General features: G+C 39.7%; 1 protein-coding gene across 2 annotated transcripts in view; it reads left to right on the top strand.

Moving 5' to 3' along the window:
• Positions 1 to 17,355, top strand: part of cnnm2b (cyclin and CBS domain divalent metal cation transport mediator 2b) — a 50,871-nt gene extending 33,516 nt beyond the window's left edge. Inside the window, exons 3-8 of one of the 2 annotated variants that reach the window (XM_085355115.1) lie at positions 5,748 to 5,885; positions 8,470 to 8,639; positions 10,875 to 10,968; positions 12,713 to 12,780; positions 15,510 to 15,686; positions 17,074 to 17,355. In XM_085355115.1, the coding sequence (XP_085211241.1) occupies positions 5,748 to 5,885; positions 8,470 to 8,639; positions 10,875 to 10,968; positions 12,713 to 12,780; positions 15,510 to 15,686; positions 17,074 to 17,355 (929 nt within the window). Of the gene's footprint in view, positions 1 to 5,747; positions 5,886 to 8,469; positions 8,640 to 10,874; positions 10,969 to 12,712; positions 12,781 to 15,507; positions 15,687 to 17,073 lie in introns of both variants that reach the window. The other variant, XM_085355116.1, reaches the window with a different exon arrangement.
• Positions 17,356 to 24,276: the final 6,921 nt, after the last annotated feature.

Raw genomic sequence — 24,276 nt, forward strand, 5'->3', positions numbered from 1 at the left:
CCATAAGCATCCTGTCGTGTGCTGCAAACCACTGCCCGACTACAGCAGAGTGATGGAAGCTAACATTATCCCAAACCACTACATACATTGTCCGATTGTCACCAGGATCATCCCTTTCATTTTGTGGGATTAGGTCCCTATAAAGAGCGTCCAGAAAAGCCAACCGGTGTTGTGTATTGTATGCACCAATACGAGGAATATGGGTGTGAATGCCATTTTCTGAGATTGCTGCACACATTGTAATATTTCCTCCTCGTTGGCCTGGGACATCAATGGTGGCTATTTCTCCAATGTGATTTCGTTCACGCCTTTTGCAAGATTGAATCCCGCTTCGTCAAGATATACAAACGTTTGCAGGGGTTTCATGGAAACTCCTTAAAAATAGGGTTTTCAAAATGGGTGTACAAAGTGTTTGACAAGATGTTCAACAATTTTGAGTGCACTGACACAAGCAATGAAATGAAGACTATTAGTTGTAAGGACAATGACTATTCAGCCGGTACAAGTATAAATAATTGTGACATTCATGATAAAAGAAAGGAGATAGTGATGAATAGCAAGTCAAAAGTGACCATTCTTTAGATATTTGTACTTACTCAACTGCTTCATGTCCAAAGGCATTTGCCTTTGGACGCAATGAACATGAAACCGCCACAAGGTTGTGCCAAAACGACTACATGTTGTGGAGGTTGAACTAACTGTTGTGCAAAGTTTAATTCTGTTGTGAGAAATGCACCAAAGCAACTGAGAAAAACTGTAATTGAAACTGTTCACAGCATTGTGCAAACTGGGGAAATACAGTAAATCAAACATTTTACAGCAAACATAAACTCACTTAGACAGTAAACCTCACTCCAGTGGTTATGAAACAAAAAAACAAAACTGAAAAACAGACACTGCTGCATATCAATCATTGATATCTAGACGCTCCCGTCTGTCTGCCCACATATTTGCATCAACATCACAGCGAATGTCAGCTCTATCGATGCATCGGGGAAAGTATCTTCTGGAGTGTCAACTCCACCCTCTGCAGGACTCTGCTGTGATGTCATCACAAGCTGCATCCATAGCTGCTAGCAGGGTCATTTGGGTATGTGGATGCCTGTCATATACCTTCCACCTCCAGGAAGAGAAAAACTCCTCAATTGGATTTAGGAATGGAGTGTAAGGAGGAAGAAACTCCATAAGCATCCTGTCGTGTGCTGCAAACCACTGCCCGACTACAGCAGAGTGATGGAAGCTAACATTATCCCAAACCACTACATACATTGTCCGATTGTCACCAGGATCATCCCTTTCATTTTGTGGGATTAGGTCCCTATAAAGAGCGTCCAGAAAAGCCAACCGGTGTTGTGTATTGTATGCACCAATACGAGGAATATGGGTGTGAATGCCATTTTCTGAGATTGCTGCACACATTGTAATATTTCCTCCTCGTTGGCCTGGGACATCAATGGTGGCTATTTCTCCAATGTGATTTCGTTCACGCCTTTTGCAAGATTGAATCCCGCTTCGTCAAGATATACAAACGTTTGCAGGGGTTTCATGGAAACTCCTTAAAAATAGGGTTTTCAAAATGGGTGTACAAAGTGTTTGACAAGATGTTCAACAATTTTGAGTGCACTGACACAAGCAATGAAATGAAGACTATTAGTTGTAAGGACAATGACTATTCAGCCGGTACAAGTATAAATAATTGTGACATTCATGATAAAAGAAAGGAGATAGTGATGAATAGCAAGTCAAAAGTGACCATTCTTTAGATATTTGTACTTACTCAACTGCTTCATGTCCAAAGGCATTTGCCTTTGGACGCAATGAACATGAAACCGCCACAAGGTTGTGCCAAAACGACTACATGTTGTGGAGGTTGAACTAACTGTTGTGCAAAGTTTAATTCTGTTGTGAGAAATGCACCAAAGCAACTGAGAAAAACTGTAATATGAAGGCAATAGGCAGAATGTAGCCTGATGGGCAGTGTAGTGCGTGCTGCAGGGAGAATGGACTGCCATACCTGTGTGTGTGTGTGAGCGCGAGGAAGGGAGAAAAAGGAGAGTGGAAAGTCCGAGTTGACACCGAGCAGAATCGGGAGATGGAAGCATGTAAATATAATAATAACCACTGCAGCCAAAAAGAGTGCCTGACAAGCCCAGTTGTAAGTAAGCTGTTAAGACTCGACTGTACACTGTGTTCTGTTTTCCTCCGAAACAACCTTTCAACGCCTCTCTCTGTCTCGCTAGCAAAGTTGACCCAGACAAGTTAATGGTGGCTAGTTTTCGGCTACGAGCCCGCCAGAAGTCTCTTTACGACGGCTCGGAGCCGCAAACCTGTTTTATATACACGTGAATAGTTTTCTATACGAGATCGCTGTAAAAAGTGCAGCCTTACCTAATGTCACCCTACAGTTTCTCATTTTATATTAAGATTTAAAAATCAAGTTGGTATTGGTATGTCGAGTAACCTTCAGTAATAGTAATAAATCACACAGCAATAGTACATTCATGTAGTTATAAAAAGCATGATAATATACAGTGGCTTGCAAAAGTATTCGGCCCCCTTGAACTTTCCCACATTTTGTCACATTACAGCCACAAACATGAATCAATTTTATTGGAATTCCACGTGAAAGACCAACACAAAGTGGTGTACACGTGAGAAGTGGAACGAAAATCATACATGATTCCAAACATTTTTTACAAATAAATAACTGAAAAGTGGGGTGTGCGTAATTATTCAGCCCCCTTTGGTCTGAGTGCAGTCAGTTGCCCATAGACATTGCCTGATGAGTGCTAATGACTAAATAAAGTGCACCTGTGTGTAATCTAACGTCAGCACAAAAACAGCTGCTCTGTGACGGCCTCAGAGGTTGTCTAGGAGAATCTTGGGAGCAACAACACCATGAAGTCCAAAGAACACAGCAGACAGGTCAGGAATAAAGTTATTGAGAAATTTAAAGCAGGCTTAGGCTACAAAAACATTTCCCAAGCCTTGAACATCCCACGGAGCACTGTTCAAGTGATCATTCAGAAATGGAAGGAGTATGGCACAACTGTAAACCTCCCAAGACAAGGCCGTCCACCTAAACTCACAGGCCGAACAAGGAGAGCGCTGATCAGAAATGCAGCCAAGAGGCCCATGGTGACTCTGGACGAGCTGCAGAGATCTACAGCTCAAGTGGGGGAATCTGTCCATAGGACAACTATTAGTCGTGCACTGCACAAAGTTGGCCTTTATGGAAGAGTGGCAAGAAGAAAGCTATTGTTAACAGAAAACCATAAAAAGTCCCGTTTGCAGTTTGCTACAAGCCATGTGGGGGACACAGCAAACATGTGAAGAAGGTGCTCTGGTCAGATGAGACCAAAATGGAACTTTTTGGCCAAAATGCAAAACGCTATGTGTGGCCGAAAACTAACACTGCACATCACTGTGATCACACCATCCCCACTGTCAAATATGGTGGTGGCAGCATCATGCTCTGGGGGTGCTTCTCTTCAGCAGGGACAGGGAAGCTGGTCAGAGTTGAGGGAAGATGGATGGAGCCAAATACAGGGCAATCTCGGAAGAAAACCTCTTGGAGTCTGCAAAAGACTTGAGACTGGGGCAGAGGTTCACCTTCCAGCAGGACAACGACCCTAAACATAAAGCCAGGGCAGCAATGGAATGGTTTAAAACAAACATATCCATGTGTTAGACTGGCCCAGTCAAATACAATCGAGAATCTGTGGCAAGAAGAAGGGGCAAAGATTTCAGTCTCTAGATGTGCAAAGCTGGTAGAGACAAACCCTAAAAGACTGGCAGCTGTAATTGCAGCAAAAGGTGGTTCTACAAAGTATTGACTCAGGGGGCTGAATAATTACACACACCCCACTTTTCAGTTATTTATTTGTAAAAAATGTTTGGAATCATGTATGATTTTCGTTCCACTTCTCACGTGTACACCACTTTGTGTTGGTCTTTCACGTGGAATTCCAATAAAATTGATTCATGTTTGTGGCTGTAATGTGACAAAATGTGGAAAAGTTCAAGGGGGCTGAATACTTTTGTAAGCCACTGTATTAAGTAATCCAAAGTATTCAGAATACGTTACTGTCATTGTGTAATGTAACGGAATACGTTACAAAATACATTTTAAAAGTAACCTTCCCAACACCATCTATCTATCTGATCTCCTGCTGAATTTGTAAGTTTATTTAATTTAAAAAGAAATGAAAAGTCTAATTTCTATTGCAGTTTAAATATTATTGGAGTGAAATAAGATTACCAGGCAAACTATGACTCTGTTTCTTGTAGTTAGTCACCAGGTTTACACACATCTCATGAAGGATTTTTGGGCCACACCGCTTTATAGAAACTCTAAATCCTATTGGCTGCCCTTTGGCAATTTGAAGCTTCAGCTCCCTTTCACGGATTTTCTATAGACTGAGGTCTAGAAGCTGGCAAGTCCATTCCATGACTTTAATGTGCTTCTTGAACCACTCCTTTGTTGTCCTGGTGGTATGTTGTGGGTTGTCATGCTATCAATGACCTCAGTGTTCTGGCTAAGGGAAAGTGGTTCTCCTCCAATATTTTATGATACATGGCCCATTCCATTGGCCCCTCAATTAGTCCAAGTCATCCTGTACCCTTAGAAAAACAGCTCCAAAGCATAATCTTTCCATGTCCTTGCTTGACTTGGGGGATGGTGTTCTTTGGTTCATTCTCAGCATTACTCTTCCTCCAAATATGGTGGGTTGAGTTGATACCAAAGAGCTTGAACTTTGTTTCATTTGACCACACCAATTTCTTCCAAACCTTCTCCGAATCATTCAGATATTCCCTGTAAAACTAAAGACAGATGTCTACATGTGCCATCTTGAGGATTTGGGTGGGTGGGAGGTGCTGTTCTTGGTGACTGTCCTTGGTGACTTCCCAACTGCCCTTTTAGGTTGATCCACCACCTTTCTCATTTCTCATTCTTCCATTTCTGAATAATTACAGCAGTAGTTGTCATTTTCTCACCAAGCTACTTGCTGGTCTTGCAGCCCGTTCCAGCTTTGTGCAGGTCTGTGGTCTTGTCCCCGATGTCCTTTGACAATTCTTTGGTTTTGCTCATATTGGTGGAGAGGTTGGAATGGAAAATGATTCTGTGGACAGGTTTGATGTATATGCATAACAAGTTGCCCACATGGCAACTCATGATCTGTGTGGCTATATGGCACACAGATCAAATACTTAATCAATGCCATGCAAATCAATTTCTAAATCGATTTATAATTTTTTTGAAATGTGCTTTGTTCTGGATTTTTGGTTGATATTCTGTTTTTCTCTATTAAAATGAGACTGCAATAAAAAGTAGAGATTGTTCATTTCTTTGAAAGTGAGCAAGCCTACAAATTCATCAGGGTATCAAATAATTATAGGAGTCAAAATACATTCATAATCATGGACAACCATAATTAATATTTTACCTTCGACTTTGTAAAAAATGATGGTATCTGTGTACATGGAGTACGTGCCAGTACTTCTGTAATGCCGGGAATGTGGTAACAATGTAGCCCTCCTATAGCTCTGCTGTAGTTCTCAGAAAGTCAGCACTGCTACTTTTATGGAAAACAGTAATCAGTGCAGGGTAACTCAAGTTTAGTCACCTTTTGACCCGAAATGACTAGCTCAGCGTCAGAGGAGTGTCGTGGACTGATCTTTTCCTGTTTCAGCCAACCTGTTGCAGGTTGACTCTTACACCTGACTTTTCATTTTTCCCTCCTCAGCTGACAACAAGACAAAGAAGAAAATCACACATCGGGAAAGAAAGCAGGATTTCTCGGCCTTCAAGCCTACCGACAATGAAATGAAGGTTAAAATATCACCTCAGCTTCTGCTGGCTACCCTGCGTTTCCTAGCAACAGGCAAGTGGGCTGCGTTGCTGCTTGACTTCCCCCAGTGTGCCCTCAGCCCCTCACTGTGGGGAAAGTGTGTGTGTGAGTGTGTTTGTGTGCCCATACGGGCTTTGAGTTTTGGGCAAGTGGGTGTAGAGAGGAGGAGGTGTGAGTATTTGTGTAGCATGAGTAGCCGTTGTGTGCGTCTATGTGTAAGGGAATGAATTGCGTGGGGACTCACAACAAGTGTGCTGGTATGTATGTGTAAAGAGGTGGAAGGCCTCTCTATAAGCCCAACACAGGATGTCTGCAGAATGGACACGGGTCCAAAAAAATGCAGGCGTTTATTTGCTTGCGTGTCATGCACAGAAGGTTACATGTTGAGATCTTTGCTCACAGCTTTAAAAACACCACCCTGTTTGCTTACACTCGTTCCTCAGTGACATCACGTCCAGGATTTTTGGCCTATAATCGCAGTTCTCACACAAGTCGACATACTTGGTTACTTACTAGCGTAAAATGTGAAATATTTCACCCGCTTTCCCTCGGGAAATGGATTTCAGAGCAGGCAGCAAGTACTACTACACCAGCAGCAGCGGTTCACTATGCCTCATTGCAGTTGGATTTGCTTTAGAACTTTGACCTGGCAGCTAAGCGTTGATTAAGTTCCTCTAAAGGCTATTAGGGAGTTTAGTTCCTGGTGGTGGAGCCAGCAGCCAGCTGACACATATCACCGCTGATGAGTTGAAGGAGCTGATTGGCCCAATAGGTGGTTGAAGAGGACCAGACACAATGAGGGGGAAGGGGGTGTCTCTATTAACATTTATTGAAATTTTTGGCCCCTTATGTATGGCTCTCACCTCACAAAAATGCAGTAACGGTTTATACAGTTTCTGCAGCAGCACAATGTTGCTAATATTTTGTATTTTTGTTATCATGTAAAAACCAAACCATCAAAATGTTAACTTTTTTGTTAGGGTGTGGTTCTTACAGTAATTTAATGAATTGATTTGAGGGGGAAATGCTTACTTCAGCAATATTCTGTCTTCCTATTAACTTTAATGAAATTTGGCATGGTCATTCATCTGGAGCTTGGTAACCGACAGATAAGCGGCACTGATCGCATGCCCGTGATTCATCTTTCGCCTTAGCGAGTAATTTGTCAGCCACTGCTATTTGTACTATTTGTTTTACTGCAGCAGATGATTTTTCCAGCTATAGCTCTTATTTATACTTTATTTAATTATCATATGATCACTTTGCCACTTTCGCAAGAACCAATCTTTCATCCAGTGTTTAAGAACATGTTTCACCTAGTTAATGTTTTTTAAACTTTTGTGTAAACCAGAGATAAGATAAGCTACAATTATCCAATATCTGTTTAACATGCGAGACCCATGGTGACAAATATTTCCCATTTTATCCTGGCTGAGCAGATAGTTGTATGCTAGTTCACTGAGTTTAGTTTCCCTTATGTAATCCTTCTCTTTATGACTATGATACAGAGTGGGTCCGATCTTCCCTGCTATCCATGGACAATATATGCTTTAATTTTGACTTTAAGAACATATGGAATGTAAGCTCCAGAATTTAAGTGATTATCCCTAATAGATTACACAAGTGATCTATTTCTATATCCCCTGTTTTGATGTTGGAAAAATAAGTTTATTGTCTACATATATCATTACCCTAAACTAAATATATTTATTGCCATGCCATCAAAATTAATAATCTGTGAGCCATTTTCTATTAAATAATCCACTAGGTCAGTGATAAATAATGCAAACAACAATTATACAATTGATTCATTTAAAATCCTACAAAGACTTGAAAATACACATGATTTTATTTTTTTAATCTTAAAATTTCCTCTAATATGAGATTTTAATCTCTGAAATTCCTTACTGCGACAAGTAAAGGAACAAAGCCTTGTAAAGGAATCTTTCCAGAAATATCCCAGAACCTACATAACTTTGCATTTGATATATTTACGTTAGGTTTATGTGGTTAACTCAAAAACTATACCTCTGTCATTATTAAAATCCAGTTTTACAGTTTCATCTTTCACTTTTCCTCTTTTTTAAACCGAGAATTTCTACTAAGTCGGTTTCTGCCGCTTTTGCTGATGTCATTTTCAATATAATCTTTGTCTAAAATCAGTTTAAAACAATATGTTAGAAATAAAATATTAAGAATACAAATATAAGTTTGCCGGGTCTTTGGTTTAAAAAAAATAGGCCAGCTTATATACATGCCTTTCTTTGGATAAATGTAAGTAAAACTGCCACATTTAAACACATCAAACCTTTGTCTGCACAGGTAACAGCACCATGTGGCCCCCTTGGAAAACTAATTGCCCATCCCCAAACTAGTATGTGCTCAGTGGCAAACAAAATTTTCAAACCATCAGGTGACATCACGGTGGCGTTTTTCTTGTAAATAGTCCATGAACAGTAATACTTTTTTAGGACTAATTTCTTTTATGTTTTGGGATTTTCATGGCAATAAGGGAGATATAAGAATAATTTTATTACATTGATATAATTATTTAACTTTTCATAAGAAATGAAATGTTTTGTCTTACCACAGTCTTTTTCTCTCCTTGTCTCTTCAGAGGTTGAGCCATTTGCACCGATGCAGATGTCAGAAAAGATTCTGCTGCGCTTGTTGAAGCATCCAAATGTGATCCAGGAGCTAAAATACGATGATAAGAACAAGCGGGCACCAGAGCACTACCTCTTCCACAGGAACAAACCTGTGGATTATTTCATCCTCATCCTGCAGGTGTGTGGACACAACGAGTTTCAAGGTGGAAGGATACATCAGTAGTCTTTGATTTTTTATTTTTATTTTTTAAAACAACAACAAAAAACCCCACTACATAACCAGTTTGGGAAAATGTAAATATTGATATGTATTTTAGGTTTAACATTAAAAAAAATAACGCAAGTATTCTAACTCTGCTCATGCAGGATAAGTTCGTTTTACCTGCATCATTTAGTTCCATTATTTCCTTCTGCCGTCACTACAGATGAATAAACAGTATATACTATGTGATCAGTTTAAAAATGCTGCTTGTAGCACTGCAAGCATTCGTTTTCCTCTGGCCTACAGTTTTTCACGGTGTAGTCATCGATCTAACAGAGTTGTACTGCCCGAGTTTGTTCCCACAGAAGCCATGCATCCCTAAGGTATGCGCGGTATGACTGTACTGTAGGGCAGTTTAAACTAAAACAAGCAATAATACTATAGATAAGAAGCTAATTAGTTATAATAATGTCTGACCTAAGAGATACAGCATTTTAAAAGACCAGTGCCACATACCATAGCATTTATAGCATGAGCAAATTTATTGTGCCAGTCCCTAGACGGGTCTTTAAAGTAGTACCATAAAATGAAAGATAAACCAGATGATCCATGACTAATCCAAAAATTGTTTCAGTTTGAGTTTAAAGTTGTTATCCTGTTTGAGTTCTTTGTGGTAAGCGTGAGAATGTGTGACATCAGTATGTCCCAGATGAGTCTAACCCTGATGAAATTCAGTGAAATCAAACCATGAAATATTTACCTTCTTGAGAAAATTTCAGTCGTGTGGTTTCTTAGCCAGACATTAATTGCACAGTCATACAGTATGACCAATACGAGTCCTGCTTATAACCAATAAAATACTTAATTATTTACTTATTTAGTTAATTACTTCTCAAATGTATTCAGTATATGGTTCATTAATCTTGGAGAATAATTTATTTGACAAATAACTTCCAACATTTAAAAAAATTAGACACAGTTGTCCTGATAAATTGTTTTGTTTATCTACAAGAAATAGAAACAAGAGCGTTCAGTATCATCTATGCGCCTAAATAATGCAATAAGCAATAAAGAAATAAAGGTTTGGGGTAAACACACTTTACAGGTGTTTTGGATAACGTGTCACAGTCAGGCTGAATTTGTCAAGTTCATCAGTACCCATGTTCATCTGGACAAGGAGTTAGAGAACTCTTCTTGTTCTTCTTGTGCCTGCTTTACTATTACTGTGGAACCAATCGCACATAGTTTTGGACAATGCATACGTCATCTAAGCATCTTATGTGCATAAACACATCAAAGCTGAAAACAAGCAGGCCAAAAACGGAACCCTGTGGGATTCCTGCATTATCCTCAAAATGAAGTTTTCTGATTGTTACACAGTGTTCACATTTAAATGTTATAATTTGAACTATCATAGAGTGTGACAGGAAATGTCTTAGAAAGTCAAAGTTAAGCATCATTCAGAAAAAAAACTTTAAATAGGAACCAAACTGAACTTAAAACCTTTTAAAATCCAAGCTATGACACCAGCCTTAATGAAAATCTTTCACCCTGCAAATCTTGGAAACACATTTGCGTAATAATTATATATGATAATATATAATAGTTAGTGTATTCAATAGTGTATAGATCACGGACTTCTGCACTTCATGTAGCTTTAGTCTCAGGTCTGAAAGCAGCCCTGAATTTCTGCACTGTTTCTGATATGCCGCTGGAGCCAGCACTATTGTCTTATTCAGGGAGGGTATTGGGACTTCTCTGTACGCCTTAAAGGGAAGTCCCAAATAACTGTTCCTAAAGTGAGTTCAAAGTCTTTATTGCAAAGGTTTGCAGACTTTGTATATTTCCCCTATCAGGTCACTAAGTCGACATGTATATTAGCCTTGGATTAAATAAGGTTCTGCTTGAGCAAGTGTGGGGTCATTGCCCTTGAGACCCAGCTTAGAAGCAGATTGGGAGCTATTAAACAGAGTGAGGATTTTCTACAAGTAGTAAAAAGGAAAGGAAACAAGGGAAGCAGGGTGGATTTATTATAATCTCACAGACAGGATAAATAAAGTAAAAAATAAAGCATAAAGTTAAAGGAAATATCGTAAAACCAGCACAAATAAGTAATCTTTTGTTTAACTAAGCTGATAAGTTGATATATAATGTGTTGAGCACTTACATACTTTTAAGATAATTCATGATTCTTTTCCTTGGCTGTCACAGGGGAAGGTGGAGGTGGAAGCAGGAAAAGAGGGGATGAAGTTTGAAGCGGGACCATTCTCCTTCTATGGGATAATGGCTCTGACAGCCTCACCAGGTAAGATTTCTTGATCTAGGTCTTAAATTTTTATACCCATGAAAGTGAATCCTAACTTCTAGGGAATCTCACTCGTCAGCCTCCTTTGAGAGGGTCTGGACAGAAGAATCCGCCTGTTAGTTTTACCTCACAATCAGGAGCAAAACTGCAGTTTTCGTTTCACTCATTGTGGAATACTTGGAGGTGGGTGGGACTTTGCCAAACCGGTCTACATGTGTTCTGTGAACTAGTGGAAGTTTGGTTTGCATCAATGGCGCTGATGTCAAGCTCACTTTAGGTGGGTGTTTGACTAAAGTGTTGTTTGTCACTGATTCTGGTTCACAGGTATGGGCAGAGTAAAGCAGGAGATGAGGATCTTGTACTGATCTGCTGCGGGGAAGAGAGAGCTGAGCTTAAAATTGAAGATGTTGAGTCACCAGTTGATTTAGGTTCCTAGCCTGACTGAAACAGTGAGGTTACAGCTACAAATGGCAGAAATGAGCTTCCTGCAAAGGTTGTCTGATTTGGGAGGGGCTTAGAGTAGATGTGAGGTGATTCAGGCTCTGACAGGATGCCTCCTTGGTACCTCCTAGGTTAGGTGTTTTGAGCATATCCTACCAGGAGGCCCGTCCAAGATAGACTCAGGACACACTTGAGAGGTTATATCTCTCAGACTTGGAAATATCTTGGGATGGGGAGGTCTGGGCATCTGTGCCTAGACTGCTGCAAATAAAGGGATTGCTTTCTACTCTAGCTGAGCACTTGAAGTGCTTTTTGCTATTAGTCTCAATAACACACTTTGTTTTTAGACCTAAGCACTTTATCTAACATTGAAAGTGCACACACACTCCAATAGTTGCATTGTTCAGTATCCAAAGACTTCCGCATGTAGCTAGGGATCGAACCACTGAACTTCTGACTGGTAGATGACCTGCTCAAGCGAGCCATCCACCCCATAGCCAGAAAACTGGCAGAAGATGGATGGATGGAAAGAAAACCCTGTGACAGAAAAATGATATTATTAGTAAGTAAAATGTTAAAATGCAGCTGGACGAGTAGCTCTTCTCTCTGGGTTTGTGATATAGACCATTTACAGTGTGATCCACTGTAGCTTGTTTCCAGTAAAATATGTTATAGACTGCTCATATGAAGAATTAGAGGTTTTACTACTTCTTTATGCTTTATAGGTACTGGAGGTCTTATAAGACTTGCAGCGCACTATGATTTACTCATAAAATTGTCATTTTTCACCTTGTTCTCATGCAACATAATTTTAAAAATTACGTATGGATAAAGTACTCATCATGTTACATGAGAAAAATGTGAAAAATGCCACTTTTGTGAGTAAAAAATAATATAATAATAACTCATAAGTCCTAATATGATAACATAATAAATCAAGAGAGGTCATGAAAATGCACTCATTCTTCTCTGTTCATTCATAAACTACAGCACTGTCCTCGGCTATTAGACTGATTCATTTGGGTGGTGTGATTTGAGAGACACCTACTGGTGAAACAGTAGAATAACTCTCCTGTGGTGGATGTGTGCACTCTAAGAAATTAAATCAAATGCTTCATGGTTTGTGCCAGTTTTCATCTTAAGCTGATCAGTAGAGGAACAACAAGTTAACACTTCTTTTCTTTAATCAGATGTTATCATATATAATTGATTAAATTACCCATTTTCTCGACTTTAACAATCTCGTCTTTCTGTCTTCTCGCTTCTTTTGTCTCTCTCTTGTTTCATCCCTCTCTCCCCCAAGTGCCTCTGTCACTGTCTCGTACATTTGCAGTCAGTAGGGCTGAGTCATTAGCAGGATCTCCAGGTACAGTGGATTTTCAGTATCACCTCTCACTCTATAACCTTTAGTGAATAGTGATGAAATTTCATTATTTGAAAGAGAATGTTTTGTTGATATTAAATAGACGCATGAAGTTGTAGAGTCACAGTTTCACCTACCTGCATGCTTTACCTAAATATACCTGAGTGTGTTTAGCCTTTTGGTTTTCATAGTCTGCTTGAGAACTGACTTGTTTTGTGTGACTTTCAAAGAAAGTGTTCACTGTCTGTTTGTCCCTGAATGCAACATACACTGTAAACTTGTGTGTGTGACACTAAAAGAGAAAGAGGCAGAGTGGAAAACGGATCCAGACTGAGGCTTAACATCCTCGTCTCCTGAGCCATTAGTCAAGTCGCTGAATGGTGTTGGAGACTAGAGGCCCCAGAGTGGAACCCGGCTCCGCCCCGCTCGCCCCTAACCTTTAACCCCCTGACTACATAAACAAGACCTACAGCTACAGCCCCCTGCTGGACACCACTGAGCACACATACAAAGACATGCACATATGCATATGTTCACATTTACAGGCCCATGAACAAAACCCACAATACTACACACATAGAAGGGCTGCTTTGAAAGTGAATTAAAAGTGAACGCACCCATAGGAAATGCTGTGGAATAAATACACTTTCATTGTGTCTGTAGTAGAGGCCTACAGTGCTCACGTTGGTGCAGTGGCATTTGAGTGTGTGTGTGTTTATAAATCTAGTATGTGTGTTTTCTTGACACAGCACACTGACGTTTTTTTGTGTCGACCTGGCCCCTAAAAAGTAGAGTACTAATCCACAAGAGTCCACATGCCAGGTCTTTGGCCTACTGTGCTCCCTCTACACACCCCCACACACACACTGTTTTTGCCTCTCACTTCCTCACTCATACACATTCATACACACATATTCCAACATGGGATTACATACATTCCAGTCAGCGTAGTAGCATTAGTGTTGGCCAAGCTGTTTCCACTTTGTTGTGTGTGATTTTCACAAGGCTTCTTTAAGAAGTGGAAAACATAATCTGGCTTTAATTAAAAATAACCAAGAAAAGAAAAGAACAAGTCTTCTATGTGGTAGCACATAGAAGAACGCAGCATCACTGGAGACTGCTATATGAAACTAGAAGACTTACACATAAATTAGATTTCCATACATCACAGCTTTGTACCTAAGACTCAACCTGGAAAAAAGTCACAGATACAAAGGATCTTAAGTAGTGCTGTACAACTTGGCTAGTTTCAGAGGAAATTTTAAGCATCTTAATGTCCTCAAAACAATTGAGACAAAATTTCTAATTATGTAAAGTTTCTAACTTAAATTTTTTATGTTGTCATTATTACACAGGCCCAAAGAGATCATCTAACAGACAATGAAAAATCAATATTTAGTGTCATATGAACTTTAAGGAACAGTAATATTAGATCAGACTAGCAGAAATGTAAAATAGAGCCCAACTGATACAGGAGTTTGAAAACTGACTGAAAACCAATTCCGGTGTTCTTTTCTGTCAGACACTCGAAAAATAAACAGATTTTCTTTAAATTTGTTATGTGAATTTATGAGTACTTAAAAAGCTAATATGACAACACAGTTGAAAAGTAATCTTGTTTTATTGTCCGAACAAGTCGTGGATTACTCGTGTATGCTCTGCCCAGTCGGGCAGAGCATACACGATTCAGATGAACTGAATCAACCTTTAGGGATTAGGGCCCTTTAAAGTACTTTTGCAGTGCCATGCATTACTTTTGCATTCCAGTATGCTTTAAATTTCTACCAGGGAAGCTGCAAAGGGCCCTCTGATAGACAAACTACACAATGTCCACACTGGAAAAAACATTTAAAGACTTCCTCTCCTGTCTCTACTTTTTTTCATTTTCATTTATTAGCCGTTATAATCATCAGTACTGATATATCAGTAAATAGCTAATAATGTCGATATTTTGGCCCCATGGATAAATCAGTTGGACGAGTGACAACCTTTAATCCCCAAAAACACGCTGTGCCAAAAATTGATCCACCCCAAGGATCAGGTCCCCCAACACAGAGTAATGTAGTGTACGCTGTTATGTGCCGGGAGGATTGGCATGATTTATACATCGGGGAAGCCAAACAACCTCTGGCGAAGCGGATGGCACAACACAGAAGAGCCACCTCGTCACTCGTCAGACCAGGACTCTGCAGTCTATTTACACCTACAGGCCAGTGGACACTCTTTCAAGGATGAGGATGTACACATCCTGGACAGGGAGGAACGCTGGCTTGAGTGCGGAGTCAAGGAGGCCATTTACGTGAAAAGGGAAAGACCATCTCTGAATCGAGGAGGGGCCTAAGGGTACATCTTTCGCCATCTTACAATGCTGTGATTGCAGCCATTCCCCAACTCTCTGTGAATAGTACTCATGGCCTTTGATAAGTGGTTGTTGATCAATGGTCATGACAATTTGCATAATTAAGATGAAGGAACTGACCTCCCAGCCCATTGTTCCTTCAGTGGTGCTAGTTTCAGTTATTGTGCAAAAGTGCTGTTTATAAGGTTGGGGAAACCTGCAGTCAGCTGAGACTGAAGAAGTCAGTCGGATGAGTGACGAAACGTTTCTCCCTCTGAAAACGCTACGTCCAGATGAACTGAATCAACCTTTAGGGATTAGGGCCCTTTAAAGTACTTTTGCAGTGCCATGCATTACTTTTGCATTCCAGTATGCTTTAAATTTCTTTCTCCTACAGAGAATAAATCTCCTCCACGGCCATTTGGACTGAATCACTCCGATTCTCTGAACAGGAGTGACCGTATAGATGCCATCACCCCGACTCTGGGCAACAGCAACAACCAGCTCAACTCCTTCCTGCATATATATGTGCCTGATTATTCTGTCAGAGCACGCTCAGACCTGCAGTATATAAAGGTGAGTAAACACAGGGGATCAGAAATTAGCCTGCAATGAGGATTATATGCACATTGTAGGTGATGTGGTGATGTCACATGCAGCTGCGGATTTCCATTTTCTTTTTCCCACTGAGTTCTCAACATTCAACATGAGCAGTTAGAGAATGAAACCAAAGCTTTGGCAGTGCGCTCGCAGCTTTGAGCCATCCATCTGTGCCAATGCTCTGATAGCATCTTCCCCTCTCAGTCTAAATAAATGAACACTGCTAGCAGCAACTATCACAACCATATCAGCCACAAATAAAACTTGCTTTTTGTCAGTGTCAAATGTACTGCTGTAATTTGGATCTCAGAAATCACATTTGCACAAGTCATTTCAATATTCTCCTCCCCAAATTCTCTGCTCTGAAATAAAAACACCTAGAAATACATTAAATATCTGAGGATGGCTGCTTTATGAAAAATAACTTATAAAGTCTTACCTGTCTAAAAGTGAAAAAAATATATCATGTTGCTGCTGATGACATATATTTGACATACATGACATATTTTTGTCCTTTTATATTAATATTTCTATTTATACCCATATCTATATATTTATCTTAACATTTATCTATCAATATCTCTGTACACTGTCTATGCACGCATACACTCTCAGTCAGGCAGTGAGACACTTCATTTTATACGAGTGCTTGACATTTGTTGTATATTTGCTCAATTTCCCTCTGGGATTAATAAAGTCGCTCTGATTCGGTTTCTTCTAAGTAACGAATAAAGTCACTGCTGTTGTGCCAGATGTGTAAATGTGGCAAATCTCTTGCTTTGGAAATGTTCATTGATGAATTCTGCTGCTTCATGAGGCTGTTTTTGTTTATTCTGCTTATCAGCCGCGAGGCACAAATAGAGCTCTGACGTAACTGATGTACTACTTTCTACGATGTTTTATTACTTCCTTTTAGGGTCCCGGGTACCAAATCAATAGAAAAGATCAAAAAGCAATTACCTAACTGATATAAATTGACAGTAAGATAATTACTTCATGACAATTTAAAACATTTAGATTTGATGAATCATGGATAGCTCCAGAGTGTAGCGGTTTACACATTACACACAAAAGGTTGCTGGTTTGATTCCAGCTATAGAAACAAATGAAGATGAGTCATTTTCTGGCTTGTAGTAATATTCTTGTCCTCTCACTGGACACTAAGCAGATAATGAAAGGCTATCATTGTAAATTAATCATTACATTTTTTACAGAATATTTTAAAAGCAATATTACTTGTAGCCTTTTCCACATCCTTATTTAGTGTCAAATCCTTGTTTACCGAGCTACCAGCTCTGTGCCACGAATAACGGCACAGCAACCTCTTGTTGTGACACTTGACCCGACCTTCACTGTTTTGTAGGTGACGCGACAACAGTACCAGAACGCTGTGATGGCGTCGCGGATGGACAAGACTCCGCAGTCGACAGACAGTGAGTTCACTAAGATCGAACTCACGCTAACAGAGCTCCACGATGGAGTGGAGAACCCAGCTGTGGTCACCGCCACGGCTACCACCACTATCACCACCCCTGTTGTGGCCTTTGCCGTGGCCAACGAAACGTCCCACCTGCTCAACCAGCAGCAGAACTGTGTGGGTCTTAGCAGGAGCAACCACTCCTCCCACAATGAGGGACCCATCTAGCCCCGCCGAGCCCGGTGGAGACCCAGACCCTCCACCCTGTCTTGTGGAAACACACACACACACACAGTGATGTAGATGAAGATGAGGGAACGTGGGGAAGCGGAGGCAGGTGGAGTGAGGGTTCTGCTCCAATCAGTAGCCCCCAGTCAGTCAGGCAGTGAGACCCTTTCATGAAGGGGCTATGGGGAAGATGGGTGCTGTGTCACCCTGAACACCCCCACCTGAACCCTGTCAGAATCCCTGCTGTACTACACCCTCTTCCGGAGGGTGCACTCGGACAGTACCGTGTTACTGAGCTTCGTTTTTTTGGGACAATCGGACACTGTCAAAGCGGTATCTTGAACAGAGTGCATACACGCACGCACACACACATAACACAGCACTTGCTGTACTTGCTCCTCAGGCCAAAGACTTTGGTCCCCCCCCCCTTTCGTACACTGTTTATGCACACATACACTCTCAAACACATTCACAATCATGCACAGAAGGAAATGCAACTCCCCCACCGGTGCATCTTTCAGGGAGGCTCAGTCAATTGTTGATCCCATCAGCAAGGGCTCAAACCCAAACATGCAGAGAGGTTAGTCAAAGACTGCACCAAAAACCGCTTTGGAAGAAACCGTTAAACCACGAACCAAGAATGTTTTCCTGTATTTATTTATTTTATAATATTGTATGTATATATGTTTGCGTGAAGATATGATATATATATTAAGAAAACTGGCATATGAGCATGCATTAGTGTGCTACAGAAGTAGAATATGCTACATATATGGGGATGAACATCCATTCTTGTATAGTGCATTCAGAAAGATTTCACAGTCTTTGAAGTTTTGTTGTTTTGAAGATTTTTAAAGTAGATTTTTTTTTCTGACAGTCTACACATAACAATACACCGTGAAGAAAAATCAAGAACAGGTTACTGAGGTGCTATGTAAATTAATTGCAAATAACACTCAAATATTCCAGGATATCAGTATTCAGATACCTTACCTAGTACTTTCCTTAGAACATTGCAGAGCTTTGGTGTGCACCAACTATCAGGTCTGTCCAGAGGTGCTGTATTGGGATCAGGTCCTGACTTTAGTTGGGCCACTCTACAAATCCACTACTATATGTTACTGAGATTCTGAGCTCTCTGTAAAAGTTTTTCACTCAGGACTGCACTGGATATAATTCTGCATCCATCTTTCCACATATCTTTACTAGCCTCCCAATCTGTGTCACAGAAAAGAGCTTCCCCAGAGCACGTGTTTGACTGCAGGAATAGCATTAACGATTGTTGCCCAATAATTGTGTGTCTTGTGGTCTGAGATCTTGTCAGTTGCCTTTCAGTTTTTCACAAGTCAATCATGTGCCTTTTTTATTAAGGATTGACTTCCATTTGGCTACTCCACCATGAATGTTTGGTTGTTGAAGTGCTACACTGACAGCAATGTGCACCCCAAACGGCGTGAAATTGGTCTCAGAGAGGTGTTTCCTCAAAAACCTTGCAAACGCTTTGGCTGCTAGCAGGTTGAGTTCATAAGTAGTTTGCATGGAAGATGGTAACTTGTTTGCAAGCATTCACAAACTTCTCGCTGAGGAGTACTAAAATTGAAAAGCGCAATGCTAGCTAGATACGGAGCACGTGTACCTTAAGTGTAAAAGTTGCACCATGCTTTGATTGTTGACTGTTGATAAAGGAAGGAAGCACCAGAGATCAATTGTGAGCTTCAAACAGAATAATGACTCATCTAGATGTTTTAGTGTTTGTTAGTCTGGATAAAAAAGACACTCCTAAAACCTTTTAAGGAGTCAAAACATGGAAATCTTGCGAGGGTGTGAAAACTTTCCGAATGCACTGTATATGAGGAGGTGAGGGTATTTTACAGAAACATATGTATATTACAGATCTTGTTATTTTTACTATTATCCTAAATCAGGCTTATGGTACAATATATTTTTCACCTTTTAAAAAAATCACACTATTGCCTTTAAGAGAAATCATATAATTAATTATTTTTAACAAAGTGCAATGAACCGCAGTTTATTTAAGAGATGATTATGAATAAAAAAATTCACTGTACTATAGATTTACAGATTATATTTGTATGTATGTACTGTATGTATATTTGTTTTTGTCTTAGTCTCTCTTTACCCTTTTGTTTCCTTCGTGTTTTTTGCATCCGTTGACCTCAGACACGTCTGCCAGTTCATTTGGGAGTTATGACGCCAAGATTTGTCACCACAGTGTAGCTTCCGGGGTGGGGGGAGGGGTTCGCAGGTAGCGGAGTTGTGTGAAAGTCCAGCATCTATGCATGTGGGGGTTATGTGTCTTTCTTCTGTTGTTGTCAATTTTACGCATAATCAGACTTGATAATTGCACAGTATTAATGACCTCATCTAACATGTTGAGCACCATCAACGTCACAAAAAGCAACCTCGACATTAAACGTGTCCATGAATGATACACAGCTATGTTCTCCCACTTTTTATGTTGGTTTTCTTTTCTGCTCATTGCGTGTCTGTTTAGTCTGTTTCTTTATCCAAAATGTAAGAGAGCAAATATAATAGGGAGAAACGCACCTTTATTTCACTGGGCTTCTGTTATGATGAAGAAAAATAGTTTTTTACTTAATTCAGGTCTGAGGCTAAAAGTTAAAATGCAGTTTTTAAAAGAATTTAGACTAAACTAATTAAACTATAGCCATTTCCCAGTTTAGAGAAAACTGGATATTTTGCAGACTACATTAACTTAGATCACTCTCATGTTTTCTTTTGTCATTATTGTGTAAAAATGCTCATAAAAAAAACAAGACAAAGACGAAATCTATTTCTGTGCAAAAGTCTTGAACCACCCCTCATTTCTTTGTATTTTTTGCTTGGAAAATGTGATTTATTGAAATGTGCAAACATACATGGAAATACATGAAGCAAAAATGGAGTTTGTGCAATTCTAACAAGCTTGAAAGTCAATATGTAGTACGAATGTAGAACTGTCTTAGGCAGCTTTCTCATCCTTTCTTTAAGTGATCCTCAAAAGTAGTTCTCCAGGTTTTTGAAGGACATTCAAAGCTCTTCTTAGGATGTTGGCTGCCTTTTGGTCCCACACTGCTTCAGTAATGTTGAGGTCCTGACTCTGGGAAGGCCAATCTATGATTTATTGTCTTCTTATCAGTCTATGTCTGTGAAGGTTCTCAGTCATCCAGCTCATCGTAGTCTAAGGAGCTTGAAAAGAAAAGCGTCTGGACTTCTTTAAGTGTCCTTGAAGACGTTTCACCTCTCACACTTGTGTCATGGTCCTTTTCTGCATTTATAATTCCATCAACTTTGAAAAGATTCTCAGTAACACTGTCTGAAATGCATCCCCAAACTGTGGCAGAACCTCCACGCGTTTCGCAGATGGCTGTAGACAGTCACTGTAGGACCTCTCTCTTAGACGCCTCTCTACATATTTACCACAATTTCAACCAAAAATGTCAAATTTTGGATTCACCACTCCATCAGACCTGAGTTTCAGTCCAGTTCTTGTGTGAATTGGCAGACCTCAGCCTTCTCCCCGTTTCCCCTTCCTTAAGTTTCTCGACAGGCACCTTTGAACTGAGACCATTTCTGATGAGTCTTCAGGGAATAGTAAAGGCTCAGATGCATCTTTCCTGTATAAACTCTTCAATGGATTTTCTCCTATTTCTTAAAGATTTGACTTTCACACCCTGTCCATTGCTGCCATTTGTTTTGTCTTTTGCTTATCCAGTTTCCTCAGCATGCAGAGATATGCAAACATTTTCAGTTAGAAGATCTTTGGGAATCACCGTGTTTGTGTACAATATGTGGTAAAGATAAATGCAAGAAAGCCTTCTTTACTTAAAAATATAAAGACATTTGGGATGACTTAAGACTTACACAGTACCATAAAGTTTGTGTTGTTTTTGTTTTTTAATGCAATGGTCAATGTGCACATTTCTTTTTTTACACATATCACATCTTCTATTAGAAAAGTGAAAAGAATTTGCCCAAAGCATAAATTAAGCAAATTTTTCTAGAAGACATTTTTGCAAATTTGTGTATGTTTAATAAAATAATTACCAATTCTCTTTTTTAAAAATGCATTTCTATCAAGCATGTTATATAGAGAACCACTGACCAAACTGATAAACCAACTGGGAAAGTTTTTAAGGTAATATCTGTCTTAATATTTAAAGGCACTTAGATTTTTCTGAAAAATAAGAAAAACTACTTTGGTAGCACATAACATCTACCACTACAATTTATGTCCTTCTCTGTATTATGAAGGTTTTTACAGATTTGTTTGCTTACAAGACCTCAGACCTTTTTTATTAAGTATTATTTAAAAGAGACTTTTTTAGGCTGTTGATAGTATTTTCTAGTACAAGTAGAGGCAGTGGAAAAGATCGGGCCTGATCTTTAACATCATATCTAATGTTTGCTTATAGTTAATTTGCTGCTTTACAGGCAACAGAAAATTTCCTAAAGCTCAGTCATCTTTTTAACATTCAGTTGCAGACTATAGCCACTGGTGGTAGCTGTTTCCTATTATATTTCAAGGTATATGTATGAGTGCCCTAACCGTCTCTGCAAGCTGCACACATGGACAAAGAGCCCTTCCATCTGCTCAGATGCGAGGGACGTCCCTGTTGTAAAACCGGTCACAGAGAACATCTGCATTGTTTGCAGCTGCGCTTGCTGTTGTTTATCGTTTACTAGAAAGTGCTCCTATGCAGCAGGCCCACTGCAGTCTGCAGGGACGATCACTCCAGAGATAAAACAGTGATTCACACTGAAAGGTTGTGATGTTCAAATTCTGCCTGTGCACCTCAGAGCCCGATGAAAGAAGAAGCATGAGAACTTTTTTTTTTTTAAAGTCTGCACAAAACGCGGGGGGTGGGGCATCAGCTGTAATGGGGGTGGTTATTTTAATATTCTGTGACACAGAACAAACATACAGTCATTTTTTTCCTCTTACACGCTCCAGCCTCAGCTGAACAGAGGTCATCATTCCTCGATCATGTGAATGTCTTCCAGGCCTGTGTTAAACTGGACTTCTGTCCACCTCTATGCTGCTGTTCAAACCATGTGCTGTCCATAATTCTTCTTCTGCCTGAACGTGACACTCTCGTTGCCTTCTCCAGCCAGTGGTTTAATAAAAAAGTGAATGATTAACAGACAAGGCAGCCGGTGACTCTGTGTGCTACATATGAAGCTGCATCAAATGTTTGCTTTTGAGACAGGACTTCCTCTACTTGACACACGTTTTACTGATACTCACACCAGAGCAGCAATTAAAAACAGGACAATCTTCATCTAACAACCCACCAAGATGGGTCAGGTTAATATCAGTAGAAAACACTTCATTCAAAACACTCAGATGCTAATGGTTCTTAAGCTGTTGGTCATTAACAAAGCCATTACTTAATGAGCAGTAGCTTTTATTACCATTTACCAGCTGTTAAGCATTTAAATCACTCTCAGAGATCCTGATTTGTTTGTAATTCATTCAGAACAACTGTAATGAAAAGAAATATGTTTCTATCTGCAGTGCTATGTTTAGCAGCATGGCTTTGATTTCTCACCTCCCCGACCTTCATCACGTATTTAAGGAATGCAAGACCCATAGCACAGGAGAGGCTGCGTATCAATGGCAAGGCGCAGGAAAACGAAGGTGTGTTGCAAAGCGGCTTTGCTGACATGGCGCTGTAGACTGGTTAACACACTGTAAAAAATGTCCAACTAGATATAGTAAGTTTTCAGCTGAGCCATCACCTAAACTCCATGGATTACATCTCATCCAACTATACTCACTTGCAAACTTTCCCATGTTAGAATTTAGCATCCATTGCTATCCATGTTTTGCTTTATACTTTGTGGAGGATGGAGGACATTAAAAGAAAAATATTGCACCTAAATGATTAAAACTAAGGACTTTAATGCTGAGTCAGGATTATGTTCTGTTCCAGCAGGAGGAGAAACGGGGTGTGAAAAATTACACACCAGGGTGTGAATAGTACACACCTTGTTTCAGTAGTTTGTAGAAACAGCTTGACCAGCATTACTTGAATGCTTTATGACTTGTAGCCACTCTTCTTTACAGCGTTGTCAGAGGTCTGAGCCTCTGAACAGTCACCCTGACCCTGACTCTTTTTCAGAATTCTGTTGCATTGTATTTGCTGATGTGCTTGGTATGATTGTCCTGTTTCATGACCCAATTCCAGCTCTACTTTAGCTGTTGGACAGACAGTTTAACATTTGACTCTTTGGCATACACACAAATGCAGGGTAATCAGGTCCTGTGCCTGCTAAGCAAACCCAAATCATCACCTCTCTACTACCGTGTGTTGGTATGGGGTTGTGCTAATACGCCTTCACTAAATGCAATGTGGTGCATTACAGCCAAACATCTCCACTTTGGTCGTTTGTCCAAGAAAATTGTTCCAGAAGTCTTTTGGTTTGTTCAGTTGAAGCTTTGCAAAATAAACAAATAAGGGTTCAATTTGTCATAGATGCCTTCTCCAGTTTAGCAATATTTTTGTTAAATGGAAAAATTTTTTGTTATATTTTAAAACCTGCTATGGATAAAATTACTTTTTTAATTATGTCCTGATGTGCAAAACCCTTTAACTGAGCCTTGAATTTCCCTTAGTCACTGATCAGATGTATATTTGCCACATAAGTGTTAGAAAAGTGAAACCTTATGTCAATAATAAAAATTTTATATGTTAGGAGTATATTAAATACCTTAAATTTTAGTTTTAGCTCTGGACTATAGATACAACAATATATGTATCACCTGGTTTCAGGTCCCTTAACACAATATCAAGAGAAGAAAACCCAAGAAGCAACAGCAAAATATTACAAACTATCTTTATTCTACATTTTTATGTAATTTACTTCAATGTACAGTCTAAAGGATAATTTGTGGAA

Source organism: Diplotaxodon limnothrissa, linkage group LG6 (genome assembly GCF_057381915.1).
Source record: "Diplotaxodon limnothrissa isolate DT_005_m linkage group LG6, D_limnothrissa_male_GT1.1, whole genome shotgun sequence".
Classification (NCBI taxonomy): Eukaryota; Metazoa; Chordata; class Actinopteri; order Cichliformes; family Cichlidae; genus Diplotaxodon; species Diplotaxodon limnothrissa.